The 18106-nt window shown below is 44.8% G+C and overlaps 2 protein-coding genes and 1 long non-coding RNA gene across 4 annotated transcripts; 1 reads left to right on the forward strand and 2 right to left on the reverse strand.

Annotated features, from left to right (window-relative positions):
• Positions 1-3003: 3003 nt before the first annotated feature.
• LOC120694438 (cysteine-rich receptor-like protein kinase 10) lies at positions 3004-4777 on the reverse strand (the record flags this gene model as incomplete). The annotated part of the gene is made up of 2 exons (XM_039977548.1): positions 3716-4777; positions 3004-3214 (listed from the first exon to the last, which is right to left on the reverse strand). Coding segments are annotated over exons 1-2 (1163 nt in total), but the record flags the coding sequence as incomplete, so codon positions are not given.
• A 2583-nt stretch (positions 4778-7360) lies between these two features.
• LOC120694440 (cysteine-rich receptor-like protein kinase 6) lies at positions 7361-10024 on the reverse strand. 2 transcript variants are annotated; one of them, XM_039977551.1, is made up of 5 exons: positions 8934-10024; positions 8653-8863; positions 8308-8548; positions 8062-8212; positions 7361-7978 (listed from the first exon to the last, which is right to left on the reverse strand). In XM_039977551.1, exons 1-5 carry the CDS (start codon positions 10002-10004, stop codon positions 7934-7936), a joined length of 1719 nt encoding a protein of 572 aa, XP_039833485.1. In that variant the 5' UTR covers positions 10005-10024; the 3' UTR covers positions 7361-7933. The 2 variants fall into 2 exon arrangements, with proteins under 2 accessions (XP_039833485.1, XP_039833484.1); XM_039977550.1 differs by having other exon boundaries at positions 7361-7968; positions 8934-10023.
• Positions 10025-13040: 3016 nt separating this feature from the next.
• Positions 13041-13528, forward strand: LOC120694441. The gene is made up of 2 exons (XR_005683488.1): positions 13041-13140; positions 13253-13528. It is a non-coding gene; the product is annotated as an uncharacterized LOC120694441 (long non-coding RNA).
• The last annotated feature ends 4578 nt before the right edge of the window (positions 13529-18106 follow it).

Consider the following 18106-nt stretch of genomic DNA (forward strand, 5'->3'; position numbering starts at 1 on the left):
GAAGACTCCTATTGAGGTATGGTCTGGTACACCTGCAGATTATTCACACTTGAGAGTTTTTGGCTGCACTGCTTATGCTCATGTTGATAATGGAAAATTAGAGCCTAGAGCTATTAAATGTCTGTTTCTTGGTTATGGTTCGGGAGTCAAATGATATAAATTGTGGAATCCTGAAACTAGAAAGACTTTTATGAGCAGAAGTGTTGTTTTCAATGAATCTGTGATGTTTACTGACAGTTTGTCCACAGATGATGCTTTAGTTGAGAAATTGCAGTCACAAGTTAGTGTGCAGGTGGAGCTTATGGATGACCAGGAAAATGAAGTTGTTGGTAATGATGTTTCAGATAGTGTTCCTGATACTGTTCAGCACTCACCTCCAGTTTCACAGTCTGATTTGCAGCATGAGGAGGATGTAGATTTACCTATTGCTCTTCGCAGATCAAAGAGGAGTTGTGGACCTCCAAACCGTTTAATTGAGGAGTGTAATCTGACTTATTATGCTTTGAGTTGTGCTGAACAGGTGGAGGATGCTAGTGAGCCAGCAACATATTCTGAAGCCATTGATTCAGTTGATAAGGAGAAGTGGATCTCAGCTATGCATGAGGAGATGCAGTCTCTTGAGAAGAATGGCACATGGGAGATTGTAAGCTTGCCTGAGAAAAAGAAGACTGTTCGCTGCAAATGGGTCTTCAAGAGAAAGGAGGGTTTGTCTTCTAGTGAGCCTCCAAGATTTAAGGCAAGGTTAGTTGCAAAAGGTTTCAGTCAGATTCCTGGTGTTGACTATAATGATGTGTTCTCTCCAGTTGTGAAGCATAGCTCAATTCGGACTTTCTTTAGTATTGTTGCTATGCATGATCTTGAGCTTGAGCAGTTAGATGTGAAGACTGCATTTTTACATGGAGAGCTTGAGGAGGAAATTTACATGGATCAGCCAGAAGGATTCATAGTGCCAAGCAAAGAGAATTATGTTTGCAAATTAAAGAAATCCTTGTATGGTTTGAAACAGTCTCCTCGTCAGTGGTATAAGATGTTTGATTCATTTATGTTGTTACATGGTTTTAAAAGATCTGAATATGATAGCTGTGTTTACATTAAGATTGTTGAGGAATCACCTATATACTTGCTGTTATATGTTGATGACATGCTTATTGCTGCCAAGAGCAGAAAAGAAATCACTACAGTAAAGAAATTGTTGAGTAGTGAATTTGATATGAAGGATATTGGTGTTGCTAAGAAAATTCTAGGTATGGAGATTACTAGAGACAGAAAATCTGGTTTATTATTTCTTAGTCAGCATAATTACATTAACAAGGTTCTTCAGCGTTTCAATATGCATGATTCAAAGCCAGTTAGTACTCCTATTGCACCTCACTTTAAATTGTCAGCTGCTCAGTGCCCTAGTTCTGAGGAGGATGTTGAATACATGTCAAAAGTCCCATATTCTAGTGCTGTTGGTTCTTTGATGTATGCCATGGTTTGCTCTCGCCCAGATTTATCATATGCTATGAGTTTGGTTAGCAGATACATGTCTAATCCTGGTAAAGAACACTGGAAGGCAGTTCAGTGGATTTTCAGGTACCTCAGAGGAACAGCAGATTCTTGTTTGAAGTTTGGGAGAACTGATCAGGGACTCATTGGTTATGTGGATTCAGATTATGCTGCTGATTTGGATAGGCGCAGGTCACTCACAGGTTATGTGTTCACTGTTAGCAGTTGTGCTGTGAGTTGGAAGGCTACTTTGCAGCCTGTTGTTGCTATGTCTACCACAGAAGCAGAATATATGGCTATTGCTGAAGCGTGCAAGGAGGCAGTTTGGCTGAAAGGTTTGTTTACTGAGCTGTGTGGAGTTGGTTCTTGCATTGATCTATTCTGTGACAGTCAAAGTGCTATTTGCCTTACTAAAGATCAGATGTTTCATGAAAGAACAAAGCATATTGATGTCAAATACCATTATGTTCGTGATGTTATTTCACAAGGTAAATTGAAGGTATGCAAGATCAGTACTCATGATAATCCAGCTGATATGATGACTAAACCAGTTCCTGTAGCTAAGTTTGAGCTTTGCTCAGGCTTAGTTGGTTTGACAGTTTAGCCCAAGAGGCTATTTGGCGCCAGAAGTTCTGTTCTTTGTTGTGTTCAGGTGATGATTTTGATATGCTACAAGAAGGAATTTGTCTCAAGGTGGAGTATGTTATATTGTGATCCAAATTCTGATGGGAGAGTGTTGGAATTTGGGCTTGGCCCATTAAGGCCCATGTGGTGCAAATTTTTAATCCCACATTGCTAGTAGAAGTTGAGGAGACCACGTGACTCTCCTATATATCTAACCCATAGGCTTCACCGGAGAATATCAATCCTATTATTCCTCTTGTAAGCCGCCGCTAGGCGTTGTACACAAACACCCGATATAGTGAAGTTCTTGCTGGCTGGCGCCCGTGGTTTTTTACCCTTCGCATTGGAGGGGTTTTCCACGTTAAATCTTCGTGTCTTTCTGCGGTTTGATCTTTCTATTTTTCATCGTTTTGTTCGCCGTCGCTTCTAACATTTGCATGGGTGCGGCAACAGCTTGTGGCAAGAGTAATGCGTATCCAACTTCAGGGTCAAAGATACATTTTCCTGTGGTCTTTGAATCAAAGCAGGATGTTTACGGTTAGGTCTATGTATAGAGCTTTAACAGCCACTAACATAGTGCCACATAATCACATCATTTGGAAGTTGAAAATCCCCCTAAAAATAAAGATCTTTATGTGGTACATAATTAAAGGGGCCGGGTTACTCTCACTAAAGATAACTTGATGAGTTGTGTAGTTGTAATTCCGAATAGCTATATGTATCAATCGATACAGAGGCTGAAATATTAATATATTCCCTTATCTAAAAAAAGTTTCCTTTATTCGTTACTACTATATATGAATATGATGCATAAGTCAAGCAATTTGCAGTTTTCATAGGAATGCATTATATATGCTGAAAGTTTGACAGGAAGGAGTGGAGTATGAATACACTGTGATATTTACCTTATATACGGGGCCAAAGCCACCTTCCCCAAGTTTGTTCTCCTCAGAAAAGTTATCTGTGGCATCCAGTATCTCATCAAAGTCGAAGACCGAAAACTCGGAGAGCTCGGCTTCCATTTCCCAGTCCAGTTGCTCATCCCCTCCTTGCTGCTGCTGCAAGTTGTTGCGCTTGTTTCGTCGTAAGAATCTGACATTGCCTGCACACCATCGTCTACATTAAGGATCGGAGCTAGTAATTGGAAAATAAGAGTCAGACTAATTTAGATTCGGTTGAAATTTTGTTAATTTCAACCGAATCCGCTGTGACTGTCGGATCGCGATCCAACGGTCGTGGCGTCGTCTTCAACCTCCCGCTCGGCCTCTCTCTTTGGCTCACGCCCCCGCCTCCTGCCCGCCTGCAGCCGTGCCCGGCGGCTCGCCCGCCGCCAGCCCCGCACCCACCGCCCCCGCCGTGCTAAACCAGCTCCACCGGTGCCGTCCCGCGGCCGGCGGCGTCCCCGCCGCCTCGCCGCCCCGCCTCCCGCCCGCCACCACCGCCGGCCAACCTTCCCCCTTTCTTTTTTCTTCTAAAGAACAAATCGGTTGAAGGATTGGTTGATCTCAACCGATTGAAATGGAGTAAATATGGGAAAATAATTACTAAACAATAATGTTCCATGCATCAGTAAGTAGTAGTAAATAAATGAAGGAACCACGACCTTTTCTGTATCTCGTTCGTCGGCGGCGGCAGTAGAAGACGGCGAAGCAGAGCAGCGCCAGAAGCGCCGCCACAGGATGTGCCACGATCAGGGGAATCACCCAGGGCGGCCTAGCTCTCGTACTGTCGTCGCTGGTGGGAGCCGGCGGAGCCAGCGACGACGACGGCGTGATCCGGACCATGGTGGCGTTGTTATCGTTGAAGAAACTCATGCTCTCGTACCTGAGGTTGCAGCGCAGGACGAGGATGCGCCCCCCCTGGCGCACCGACGTGGTGGCGTTGAGCACGCCGACGAGTCCCTGCAGGCACGCCAGGCAGTCGGCGGCGGACAGGTCCGGCGTGCACTGCGCCGTGGAGTAGAGCGTCGTCCTGATGGCGCCGCTGGAGCCGTCCATGAAGGCGGTGACGAACCTGGAGGTCCTGGCGGCCGCGAGCTGGGCGGTCTGGTTGAGCATGTCACGGACGCCGGCGCCCACCGCGGCGGGGTCACGGCCGGGGATGCTCAACCCGTACCACAACTGGAACAGGGTGCTCCTGTCTCGACTATTACTAGCGGCGACGAGGATGGCGCCGCTGTCGGAGAAGCCGATGAAGCAGTCGTCGTCGTACACGGCGGCGGCCTTGCCGCTGGGGCAGCTCTGCTGCGCGTGCCGGAACGCGCCGGCGACGCAGGCGCTGCAGCCGGTGCGGTTGTCGGTCATGTCGCCGCGGCACAGCGCCAGCGCGTACACCGCGTCGGGGGCCCCGGCCTGGCCGGAGGTGGCGTTGGCGAAGAGCTGCGCGGAGGAGGAGGTGTTGCCGGGGAGGCTCCTGGACAGGGACACCAGGTTGCTCTGGTACGTGCCGTTGGCCGCGTAGTTGCCGGCGTTGCCGCACACCCTCCCGATCGCCGCGGCCCGCCATGGCAGCAGCACCACCACCAAGACGAGCATCAAAATGTTGACGGCCGCCATGGCTACCTGTCAGTGCCATGAGAGAGTAGCGATTTTGTTGCTTCCAGGCCAGGTCACCATCTGTCCCTCACTACGGGAGGCTGGCTGTTTGCCATGTGCAAAAACACACGGCAAAGGCCTTTTTGCATACGGCAAACGGCACACAACAAACAGGAGTCGGCAAAGAGGTCCTTTGTCGTGTGCCATTTCTCGGGCACACAGCAAATAATTTGCCGAGTACTAAAAAACACTCGGCAAAGAAGTTTTTAGAAAGCTGATTTTAAAAATAGAAAACAAAAAAAATTTAATTCGGGGAGGACCCCACCGGCCAGCCACACATCGATTCCATCTAAATTGCAAGTAGTAACATTTTTCGCACACCACACAGCCGGCAAGATTCGAAATCACGACCTCTCCCTCATGTGTAACCTTCTCTACCACTACACCACACCGTCACTTGTGTCTATACTCTATTTTTTTCCCCACATATTATACTAAACCGAGAGTATATTGTTTGTTTGAGGCCCTAAACGAATTCAAATTAAAAAGTTGTCAACTACAAAGTTTCATAATTTTTCGAGATCTATAAATTTTATTTTGTTAGTTTTTCTATCTGAGGTCATTTACGAAATTTAAATTTAACTTTGCCGTGTGCTAGATCTAGGGCACACGGTAAAGTTTGGTTGTTTGCCGCGTGCCTTGATCTGGCACACGGCAAACACTTGCTTTGCCGTGTGTCCTTGATCTGGCACACGGCAAAGCATTCGAAACACTTTATTTTAACTTTAATTTTTGTACCATTCAATTTGTTCTAATATTTTATGTTTGCATAACTTTGTCACAATTTTTACCTTGCCAAAGTGACTCAACAATTCGTATTTGATGATTCTATGAGAAAAAATATATAATCTAATGTGTTTCAAGCTCAAATTCAAATTAATTATTTAATTGCAAAAATAAAATAAAATTATTAAACGGCTTCGAAAAATAACCAAAATTTTACGTGATGTAATTTAAATTGTATATTGGTAATAGAAAATTTTTTGAAGTCAAATCCAAATTCGATCGTAACTTTCACTCCAAACCTTACTGCATCCTTCTCAACTCTCTTATTCTTCTTCGCAGATATTTCCATTTGTAAGCATCGTACATGATAAAATTTTGAAATCCACTCAAATTTTTACCATAGCCTCCACACATGATATCATGAGATATTGCCAAATCTCATAATTTTTAGACTTCATTTGCTTTTTTTAGAATTTTAAAATCATTCGGACACACGTTCATGGTCGTGTTTCCTGCACAAGATGTTCGAAATTTCTTTTCATTTAATGGGTAAGGCCTCAAATTAGGTTAAATAACATGAGTATCATTTTTCACTCATTTTATTCTATTATTTGAATCACTTGCGGCTCAAATTTGACTTGATTCAAAAATTACTTGAAATGCAATTAATTAGTTAAATATAACAAATAAATACAAAAATGTATCAAATTTTAACATGGAGTGCCACATGTTGTATGTGAAGAGTAGAAAAAGTTTCAAAGTGAGAAGACAAAAAAAAATTTATTGCTTTGCCGTGTGTCAAAAAAAAGTACACGGCAAAATATTTCTTTGCCGTGTGTCAAAAAAAACACACGGCAAAGTATTTCTTTTCCGTGTGCTTTGGTTTTGCCGTGTGTTTTCTTGAGCACACTCGGCAAAAATCATGTTTGCCGTGTGCCTGTGAATTTGCACACGGCAAACTATGGTGCACACGGGAAAATCGAAGTTTCCGGTAGTGACTTACAGTCGCATGTACATACGTTACGCTGAATTGAAAATTCAAGAACAAAAACGAAACGTTCGTTCGTTATTCATCATCATCATCCTTGTCATTGTCTGCTTTCATTCAGCTTCAGAGGTTTGGTATACTAAGTCAGTCAACGCCCCACCGTACCCTACTCTGAAACCGTCAATCACGCCACCACCGCACCAATCCATTTCTATCTAGAATACATGTCCATCAGGTCGGCAAACTTGTTTTAATTTCCCCCACAAAGAATGAACGGCAAGAGATTCTCCATGTTCTATTATTATAGTATTATTATCATCAGGAGGGAAAAAGACGCAAATTAAAAATAAAATACCCACTGCATGCCTCCAACATGATGCCAACTGCGGGCACGACACCCACCGCATACTACATGAGCCTAGCTTGTTGTTTTCTTCCAGGTCAACATCATACAGTACACCAATATCACTACATGCGCGGAAAGACTAACTAAAGAGACAGATTTTATTCAGCTTGTTCAGTAGTGAGTCAATGCCTTACTTTGAAACCGTCAAGCACGGCATCATCACCAGTTTCTTGAACAAATATATGGTATATATTTGGTCTCCTGCATCATCCTTCACGTTACGTTCCTGCCGGCGAGAATACAATATCTCAATCGTACCTGATACAAGACAACTCTATTTGATCCTGCACAGTGAACTTTGATAAACTACTGCGCTTTAGCTTGTTCTGAACAAACTGGAACACACCTCAGATGTATACAGTATGTACCAAGCAAAATCCTTAGGCCCATGATGCCGTGTTTAACTGTCAAACTAACAATCTTTTTTTTTTGGTGGGGGGGGGGATTACAAATGATGAATTAGCAACATTAGGATGAAATGGAGGTCCCACGTGGTCAAATTAGCATTAATTACAGCCATTTGAAACTTGTAAGTTCAGGCAAATGAAACTGCAAATTAATAGTTTCAGGACATAGATGATACATCGGAATAAGTTTAGAGACCCCTAATATATTTTTTACTCTAAAAAAACAGATGGAGTAATTGAAAAAAATAAAACTAGGTACAACAACTAGTACTCCAACTAGGAAGCCTCTTTCATTCTCTCGAAAATGCACAACCTGACATTTGAAACAACCCTCAAACTTGTGCACTATACAACACTTATTGTATCGTTACTACTACTACACTTATTGTAGTGATACAGTAAAACCCCGTTTCACACCAGAAAAGAAATCTATCTTGGAGTTGTTACGGATATGGTGACATCATTGATACTACAAGAGTCCGTTCCAGTAATGGATGTTTCTTCATTTCCCACCCTCACATTAAAATATGCTGGCTGCTTTGGCTCGGCCAGAACCATAGTCTCGCTGCTTAGAAGTGCAACAACATCTGCCATAGTGGGTCGATCGACCGCATTCTCTTGTACGCACAACAATGCAATGTTAATGCACCGCATCATTTCTACTGAGTGACTCTTGGGGACCAAGGATGCATCAACAAGATCAGCCCACCTTCCCTCTTCCCATAGTTGCCATGCCTACATGCAACTTTAATTTGTCACACAGTGTAATAAGTTTAATGTAGTAGGAAATAAGGAAAGGGATTGCAAAATTTTTGTATGTAAACTCACATATCCAATGAGATTAATGAAATCGCCACACTGATGGCTCCCGGAATTCCGTTTTCCGCTAAGTATCTCAAGAACAACAACACCGAAGCTGAATACATCGGACTTGATAGAGAAGATGCCCTCCGAAGCATACTCCGGAGCCATGTAGCCACTAATGGTAGCATATAATAAATGTTAAATTGCTGTATATGTATGTTGACTTGTAATATAAATGTTCACAGCTGCAGTTATTGGCATGGAACTTACTATGTGCCGACCACTCTTCTTGTAGTGTTTCCTTCGGTATTGTTTGAGCTGAATATTTTTGCTAGCCCGAAATCTGAAATTTTTGGATTCATTTCGCCATCCAAGAGGATGTTGCTTGGTTTCAGATCCCTATGTATGACGCGCAAACGGGAGTGCTTCTGTAGGTAGAGAAGTCCATGTGCTATTCCTTCAATGATTGCCAGAAGTTTGGACCAATCCAGTAAAGCTCTTTTATCTTGGTCTGCAGGCAGTCAATGGAGCAATGTTTCATGCATGGGGCTGCCGCAAACAAGATCAATGCTTAAACGAAATTAAGAAAATGTAAAAGCAGAGCAGTACTCGTACCAAAGATGAAGAAGTCCAGGCTCTTGTTGGGCAGGTATTCATAGACCAATATTTTCTCGTCTTCCTGAGAGCAACACCCCAAGAGCCTAACGAGGTTCCTGTGCTGGAGCTTGGCTATGAGCTGGACTTCATTCCTGAACTCGGTGAAACCTTGCCCTGAGTGTGAAGCAAGTCTCTTGATTGCTATCTCCAGTCCATCAGGGAAATGGCCCTGTACAGTACGTGAATAATGTTATTGAAAGATTTAGTTACAGATTATTGTCTCTAATTAGGTTAATTACCTTGTATACAGCGCCGAATCCACCTTGCCCAAGTTTGTTTTCTTCCGCAAAATTGTCTGTGGCATCCAGAATCTGTTCAAAGTCGAACACCGAGAAGTCTGAATTCTTGCCGTCCAAAACGAGCTCGTCCTCGTCCTGAGTACGCCTTGATCCTGCCCTCGTCGCTTTACCTTTCCGCCTGTACCTTTTGAAGCATGGGGAGTAGAAGACGAAGCAGAGCGATGCCGCCGCTAGCAGAGGAACCGCGACAACGGGAATCACCCACAGCTTGCTCTTGCGCTTTGTCGGAGTGGTCGTCGGCTCTGGCGTCGGCGCCGGCGATAGCGAGCCGTTGATCCGCAGCATGGGCTGGCCGTCGTAGAACACGTAGGCCTCGTACCTGAAGTAGCAGCGCATGACGTGGATCTGCGCGCCCATGCGCAGCGCCATGGTGGCGTTGATCTTGCCCACGAGGCGCTGCAGGCACGCCAGGCAGTCGCCGGCGGACAGGTCCGGCGTGCACTGCGCCAGCGAGTAGACCATCGGGAAGTTGGTGCCGCTGTCCATGGTGCCGGTCGCGAACCGCAGCGGCGCCGCGCTAGCCGCCCTCTGCACGGTCTGGACGAGCAGCTCGCGGATGAGGCCAACGATGCGGCCGGCGTCGTCGCCGGTGATGACGTTGATGTTCCAGCGCTCAAAGGGCTCCTGCTCGTCCGTGGCACTGAAGGGGGCGAGGGTGTCGTTGTCGCCGGAGTAGAAGACGGGGCAGTCGACGAAGTAAGAGGCGTCCCTGTAGCACTCCAGCTCCGGCGGCGTCTCACGGAATATCCTCGCGAAGGTGCTGGCCACGCATTCGGCGCAGGCGGTGTCGTTGACGATGTCGCCGCGGCAGAAAGACATGGCGTAGACGACGTTGGGAGCCTGGCCGACAGTGGAGGTGGCGAAGTGCACAGCGGAGGCGGAGGTGTTCTTGGGGAGGGCGTCCGCGACAACCTTCACGTTGTCACAGAAGATGTCGGCGGCCGCCGGGAACGGTGCCATCAGCACGGCGAGGACCAGGAGGAAGACGACCACCTTCATGATGACTGCCATTGGCTAGCTAGGCCTGCCTGCTCCCTGTTTTCTCCATCATATATAGCTAGATAGACGACGATGGGTGCCCGGCTGCCCGCCCATCCCCATCCATGAGTTCCCTCCAGTCACACAACGCTGACTTGTAAAAGGTTAATTATAGCTAGCCATTAACAATTATTAAACTCATAAACATCAGATAAATAGTTTGCGTACGGATCGGGCGGGGTAGAGATGTCATCATGGGTGTCATCTTCAGTGACCAAGCAACAATTTGAACCTGCCAACAATGTATAGATATTCCACAAATTAAGCCCGTGTTCAGTTCCAAAATTCAAAATTCAAAAAAAAAAATTTCAGCACCTGCATGGAGACTTAAATCTAGACGAAATAAAAAACACATTGCGACTGCTGTCTGTAAATGGCGAGACGAATCTAATGAACCTAATTAGGCTGTAATCAGACGCTAAATTGCTACAGTAATGATACAGTAAACAACCTCTAATGACGGATTAATTATGCTCGTTAGATTCGTCTCGCGATTTACAGACGAGTTCTGTAATTATTTTTGTGATTAGTCTATGTTTAGTACTTCAAATGTAGAAAGATGTCTTTTCAAAATTTTTACAACGCGCAACCAAACAGGGCCTAAACCGTGTCGACTCATATCACGACCATGAATTCGTGACTCCAGCCGGCCGGGACAGGAGATATTGGTATCCATCACCATCAACAACGACCGACTTGCTACAGTAGTATCTTGGAAACTTCAAATGATGGATGTCTGCCCCCACCACTATTGGTTTACAAGCATATATAGGACAATCACCAAATCTGTTAATAATGCCCAAATAGCAATAAATATTATTGTTCAAATTGGTCCATCCTATTCGATCACTTTATTTGAAGCAAAATGAAGTACAACACTACTAGAGAAGTGAGCTTCACTCCCCAGTTCCTAACCCCTGCTACTCCCAGATATGCAAATGGGAGTAAGCATACAGTTCTAGAGGTGGTAGGGGTAGCACTACCGGTTTTGAAACTATGAGTGTTTCATAAAAAAAAAGAAGGTGGCACCTAGTAGACACGGCCCGCCAGCGTGAACCGATGAGGATTGGGTGTGTGGGGTCTTATGAGGTGGAGGAGCTGGACGACTTGAGGGCGGCGGCGCTGGTTCACTTGAGGGTGGCAGCGCTGGGTGGCATGTAGGGCAGTGGGGCGATGTGTGGGGGTGCCACTGCAGAGGGAGTCGGTGAGGGACGACTGGGAGATGGGGAGGTGCGAAGGAAGAGGAGAGTGGAGAACACGAGAGAAGATAAGGTTGAGTGCCGGGGGCCACTGAATATAGCAATACAAGTTGTTGCCCTTATATCATTTTTGTTGGATTGGAGGCCTTTTAGCACCAGTTGCCCCCCCCCCCCCCCAAAAAAAACCCGGTTCTGTTGCTCAATATAACTAGTTTTGGGGCAACGACCGGTGCTAAATGACCCCCAACTGAACCAATTTTTGGCTTTCCATACATTTCCCCCCTTTGGGATAAAGAACCGGTTCTGGTACCTCAACACGACCGGGTGAAGATTTTTCTGTTTTAATGTGCCACTTCTAGTGCCCAAATTCTTAATGGTTGGTTGCTTTCATTGCTACTAGTGGACGTCTATACCTTTGAATGTTTCAAACTATGAAAACACATATGCCTAATAAATTTCAATTTCTTGAATCATTCACCTGTATTAGTGTCAACCATATATATATATATATATATATATATATATATATATATATATATATATATATATATATATATACAAGGGGAAGCTTTATTTATGGATCTTAGATGATTACATGAAGATGATACAATCATACTGAAACCACTTCCAGTCTTTTCATAAGAAGCACACGGTTTGTAGTAGTTATTTGGATATAAAAATAACAAGACATCAGATATCATGCTTTCGTTAGCAATTTGAACGGTAGCTTTTCCATGTCTTGGTGGATCTAATTCAACAATAATTTCCCCCCAAAAGTGATGGGTTCACCATCAAATTTGTGCATTTGAGGAAAACTCAAGAAAGGGCACATCTTTGAGCAAAAACGTAAAAACAAGGCAAACGAACTCCGAATCGAGACTTGGACACAACCTTGATGGGATGATAGTGAACCTGAACGAGTTTTGATCCACCTAGTAATAAGATCAAGGATTGAGGTCCAAATTTGCTGAGCACCTGAAGAACACCTCACATCCTTGGGGAAACAACAATGCAACTGTTGCGCGATGGTTCATTATTGCTCCTTTAGTTTATTGATTGACAAATTTGAAAGGAGGGGAATAGAAGAACCTTCAACAGCAAATGGTAGAACCTTTAAGAGTGTCTACGCCAATCATCCAATACAAATCCAAATACTTGGGGCCCCTTTGGCATGGATAGTCTAGCAGTTTCTCCACCAGATTCTGTAGTTGTACAAGAGAATAGCAATTGAAAACAAATTTGCTAATGAAACCATCAGAAGCCAGAGCCAAGAATGAAATAGGGACCTGGAGCCAAAAAAAAGTTGTTTCTCGGACTCCTTCCATGTCTACACAATGATTGGTACATGAGAAGTTGTGTTGCCAAACGTTTTTTTTTTCTAAAAGCTTCTGCTTAGAGAAGCTGGTTCACCAAAAGAGCCAAAGCTTCACACCAAGGGGCCTTTACTCACCCTATCATACTTGTTGGAAGTACATAATCTCACATTTCGTATAGCATGTAAACTTATCCATTAAACATCAATCAAAGTAAGATGCCATGATGAAGAAACACTATCTAGGGGAAACAAATCCTCTGCTGTTACAGTTGTGCAGTAACCATCACTAATCGTGTGGTCCTGTTGCTCCAAATTAAAGGACCCGCACATCATTGACTTTTACTTCACAGAAGTAACTAGTAATCGGAGAAGATCCTGGTCCCTACCTAGGAGTTGGGATAGATATGGTGACATCATTAATACTGTATGGTTCAGTGGCTGTGGATGCCTCTTCATTCCCCACCCTCACATTGAAATATGCTGGTTTATTAGGCTCGGGAACGTCTGGGGTGCAAGCAGGCAATCGGTGCAAGCATGCAAGCAATGCTCCACATTCGCACGATATGAATCCAACGGTGTCTTGGTTTTTTTGCACGTAAGCCCTCCCACTCTTTCACCTCAGTTGCAAAGAAAATATTTCAATAACCCCTAGAATAAATCAATCATGTCCTTTCGGTCTCCTTCCTCTCAATCCCCCCGCATCACAGTTCGTGAGCGATTTTGCTGGGCCGCCGATGGCCAATCCCCATGTCCGCCGCCTCCTCCATTGAGCTCCATCATCCGCACCGCAGCCACTCCCCATTCACGCAGCCACGCAGATTCTCTGATCTGATTTGTCCATCGTCGTCCCTTGCTGGTTCTTTGTACTTGTAGAAAATCCAATGTCATGGCTATATTATCATTTAAAACTGCATCTGCTGCTGTGCAAATTTGATTTCATCTTGTCTGTAGAAAGGGACATGGTTATGAGCTAATTTGAAGTATCTTCTCTTATGATGAGCAAGGCCTGGCGCCCTCATTTTTATTTTATTTCTGCTGCTGTTTGCGAAAGCTGTGGGCTAGCATAATACTACTATCCATTTGAAACAGAATTTATTCCTGATTAAATGAGCTTTTGAGATGGTCCCACTTTTGGTCAAAACTCAATTGGATCGAGGGATGCCGCAGGAGATGCTGGTACGATCGGCAACACAGTATGTGGAGGACACAGACATCCATCTGGGGCAGAGGCGAGGATGGGATCAGCCTGGGGGTATTGCGGACGGCCTTCAGTTGCTGCTGGTGTTGGTCGGCAGTGTGGATGGAAGGCGACAAAGCGGAAGGGCTATGTCTGCACCAGCGTCGTGGATAGAAGTCTTCAGCTGCAGCAGTCGGCTGCATCGACGGCCTAGAGGCTACAGCAGCGAGCGCCGAGCGGCGACGTAGCGCTGCGGAGAAGATCGGAGAACGCAAGACAACGCAGGGGCCACAAATCAATTGAATATTTCTGTAGATGGGGTTTTGGCAAACAATTAACAAGTGCGTAGAGGACACGTGGGGTGATCTTTTTGCTAATTTGCAGCAACCGTAAGATCAGGATCATGCGGACCAGGGGCGTTGCTTGCATGCTTGCACAGGTAATGAGATTGCACAGCAGTCGCCGCCATTAGGCTCAGCCAGGGCTGCAATCTCACTCTCGCTGCTTAGCATTGAAACAACATCTGCTTGGTTGGTTGATCAGCTGCATTCTCTTGTACGCACAACAATGCAATCTTAATGCACCGAATCATTTCTTCTGAGTGACTCTTGGGAAGCAACGATGCATCAACGAGATCAATCCACCTTCTCTCTTCCCATAATTGCCATGCCTGTATGCAATGTCGTCACATACTCTAAGTTTGATAGAAAATAATAAACAAAATAATTGCTAAATGTTGTCTATAAATAAACTCACGTATCCAATGAGATTGATGAAATCACCACATTGATGGCTCCCGGAATTCTGTTTTCCGCTAAGGATCTCAACAACAAGAACACCAAAGCTAAATACATTGGATTTGATGGAGAATATGCCCTCCGAAGCATACTCAGGAGCCATGTAGCCACTAAAATGGTATGTAAAATGTGTCAAAGTTACGTGATGTTGTTGAATCTATTACAAATGTTGATAAAGTGATTTTTTTTGTGAAACTTACTATGTACCGACCACCCTTCTTGTAGTATTTTGTTTGATGTCGTTTGCACTTAATATTTTTGCTAGTCCAAAATCTGAGATTTTTGGATTCATTTCTGTGTCCAAGAGAATGTTGCTTGGTTTAAGATCCCTATGTATGACACGCAACCGGGAGTGCTTGTGTAGGTAAAGGAGTCCATGTGCAATTCCTTCTATTATTGCTAGAAGTTTGGACCAATCCAATAAAGCTCTTCTATTTACATCTGCACATCAACTAAATATTAACACAACAGTGGAGTGCCTGGAAACAATAATCAAGAATAATATATACCGGTTACACAGGGAATGAAACGTAGCTCATGGGACAGATAGAAACATCTCAAGTTTTTTTTTGGGGTCATTATGATGTTTTAACAAATGATATGAAATTAAGAATTTCAAAAGCATATATATACCAAAGATGAAGAAGTCCAAGCTTTTGTATGGCAAATATTCATACACCAATATTTTTTCTTCTTCTTGGGAGCAACATCCCAAGAGCCTAACCAGATTCCTGTGTTGGAGTTTGGCTATGAGTTGGACCTCATTTTTGAATTCTGTGAAACCTTGTCCTGAATGTGAACCAAGTCTCTTAACTGCTATCTCCAATCCATCAGGAAACTGACCCTGGAGTGAAAATATATAAAACCCTCAAAAGTATCAGCGGCTAGATCTGTTAGTTGGCAGAATGTCGGCTTGTTGTTTTAGTGCGCACTCTCACACACACACACACACATATTATTACTAAATAGTACCCTGGGTACTGAATATACCCAGCCCGCCCGCCCGGACCCCGTCGACCACTCGAGCCTGACTTCCAGTTTTTCTTTTCTGGACCGGCCCGCCGCGGTTCGCGTCTACGGTCTCCCCAGCCGCTCCCCGCCCGTCCCCAACCCCCACCCCGCGCACTACTCCGCGCTCGGCGGCAGTTCCATCCCCAGGTGCAGAGCTCAGCTGCAGGCAGCGGAGGCGACGGCAAGGGCCAGGGTTCTTCCTCCAGTCGGCGGCGGCACCTTCAGGCGTACTCATTGAAGCCTCCCCTGCCGGACGCTGGTCCTGCCCCGCCCCTGTGCGCGGGCCCCTGTCGTTCCCCTTCCCGGCAGTGTTGCGGCGGCGATGAAAGAGCATGCACACATCTTCCTCCCTACTGCGTCCCGTTTCCCCAGCCCGTCCGCCCTCCATCGGATCCTACCCGGCGGCTCCACGCCTCCTCCCGTCCCCGGCTCACCCACCACGGAAGCATACATAAAACCCGGGTAGGGAATCCTAACCTCCTCTCCTCTTCCTTCCGGTCTCTCGCTCTCGAGTCCTGTCGCCCTCTCTGTCTCTCTCACCCGATTCTCCTCAAAATGAGTCCTGTCCCCTCTCCGGTCTCTCTCACCAATTCTCCTCAAAATCGAAACCCTAGCATCGGATATAACTGAGGTCGGGCAAGCCGTATGTCTCCACTGAGGACTCACGCGGGGGGCACCGGGGTGGCTCGGTCTGGCCGGGGGTCTCCTGATGGCCGACGCGCTGGACGACGCCACGATGGTCTGGGCGCCGGGCGCTGGAGAAGCATCGAGGCGGGTACGGGCGATGGCGAGCATGAGTATTTTTCTTTTTCGACTACAGAAAGAGGAATAGCCACACTTCAAATTTGCTAGCTCTAGTTCCGCAACAGGGCTGCTAATCTGGTGTTGTTACTTGGTCGGATTGCACTCTCCGTTCTGAATGCTCAACCTGTGAGGCAACCAAATCCGAAATTCCCTGTAAATTTTGCTCTCTCTTTTTTGACTCGTGACCAAATCCTACTTCCTAAATTCCCTGTAGATTTTGCTTCTTTTTTTTTGGCTTGTGGTAAAAGAGATGATGGTATTTTCGGGAATAGATAGGAAGAAGGAATTTATTTGTTTTTAGTTTTTTTTCTTGTGATTAGCACATACGTAGTAATTCTTACGGTATGGAAAGGTGCAGTGGGACTTGGTGCATGTGCATGAATTGCTTCTCAATTGAAACTTGTAACATCAATCAGAGTCGATAGTAGTTCCTTAGCTGTAAGATGCATATTTAGCCCAATGGAAACCTCTGTGAAGTGTAAAGAAGAAGAAGAAATTGTTGTACGAAAGAAATACTCAATTTCATACGTTACTTCTGTCATTCTTAACCCATTTATGTACAGTTTTGGAGATGCCTTTTTGGCTGGTGAGGTTGCAATATAAATATATATTTCTTGTTGAGATTGATATCCTATACATGAGATAGCTCTTGGGTTTCATGATTCTAAATACTTCGCTGATCAATATTTTAGGGAATGCCTAATCCACTTGATCCCTTGTGTGTTTGTATAATTTAGTTCATGATCAGGTACCAACATAGTCTAGACCAAGCAATGTCATGTAATTCTCCTTTTCCAACAATGTTTCCTTGTATGGTCTAGATCCATGCGTCAATCTTGCCTCACGGCCTAGCGATTGCTTACCCAGCGAGTAATCTGTTTTTCCCTCTTGTGTTGAGGGCCTTTCTTATGCCCTGCCCAATCTCTGATTGGGTCCTTGTAAGGCACTCTGCTGCCAATTTTGCTGCTCCTACTTATTAATACATGCCGGAATGTTCTGGGTCTTTCGGAAAATAAAAAAAATCTTGCCTCACGGCCTAGCTCCTTTTTTGCTTGACTGGTGACCTGATAGCTTGATTTAAATAAGGCTGGATCCTACAGCTTAGTTTGATTGAACCTAGAAAATAGGATGTGAATGAGACTAAGAATTTTTACATGGTGTTCCAAATTATTAGGCATTCTACATTTCTACTGTAGTTATAGGCATGCTATCAGAAGCATCATTACTCATATTCCTGAGAAAAATAATAACATTATTATTATAAAGTAAATGATTGGAAACTAGAAATTTGAGGTTCATTTTTTCTCTCAAAATAATTTTGATGTTTTCAAGTATAACTTTGAAGCCACATGGCAATAATCTGTTCGTTGCTTTTTATGCTACCTTGTCTTTATAATGATAAATTATTCATTTATGGACTGCTAGTTACTGAACTTGCAGTTAGACCATGGATCTAGAGACAGAGAATCGTCTTGCTTCCTTACTACTTGAAGAGGCACGGAGATTACAGTTAGAGGCTGACAGAGAAGGTGTACATGCATATCTTCGAGAGCCCGGACTCTAAAAAAAAAATCTTCGAAAGCCTAATGTAAAGCATCGTCCAAACTCACGGTTTATGTTATAACTTTAACATAAATATTTAAGTCCACAAACCCCTGTGCCTCGATGACATAGCCTCAGCAACCTTTTGCTCGATCCCAGTACGCGCCGGCCTTGATTTCATCAATCAGCAGCGGCAGCAGCAGCCGTACGCGGTACGCTCGTTCCACCCT

Source organism: Panicum virgatum, unplaced genomic scaffold (genome assembly GCF_016808335.1).
Source record: "Panicum virgatum strain AP13 unplaced genomic scaffold, P.virgatum_v5 scaffold_6022, whole genome shotgun sequence".
Lineage (NCBI taxonomy): Eukaryota > Viridiplantae > Streptophyta > Magnoliopsida > Poales > Poaceae > Panicum > Panicum virgatum.

Bases quoted from the DNA above. Each gene is read 5' to 3' on its own strand.
- LOC120694440 (XM_039977550.1), bottom strand. From the start codon at position 10,004: ATGGCAGTCATCATGAAGGTGGTCGTCTTCCTCCTGGTCCTCGCCGTG. The intron at 8,864-8,933 runs GTAATTAACCTA...CGTACTGTACAG, and splicing joins GATTCGGCGCTGTATACAAG to GGCCATTTCCCTGATGGACT. The intron at 8,213-8,307 runs GTAAGTTCCATG...TGCTACCATTAG, and splicing joins AGAAGAGTGGTCGGCACATA to TGGCTACATGGCTCCGGAGT.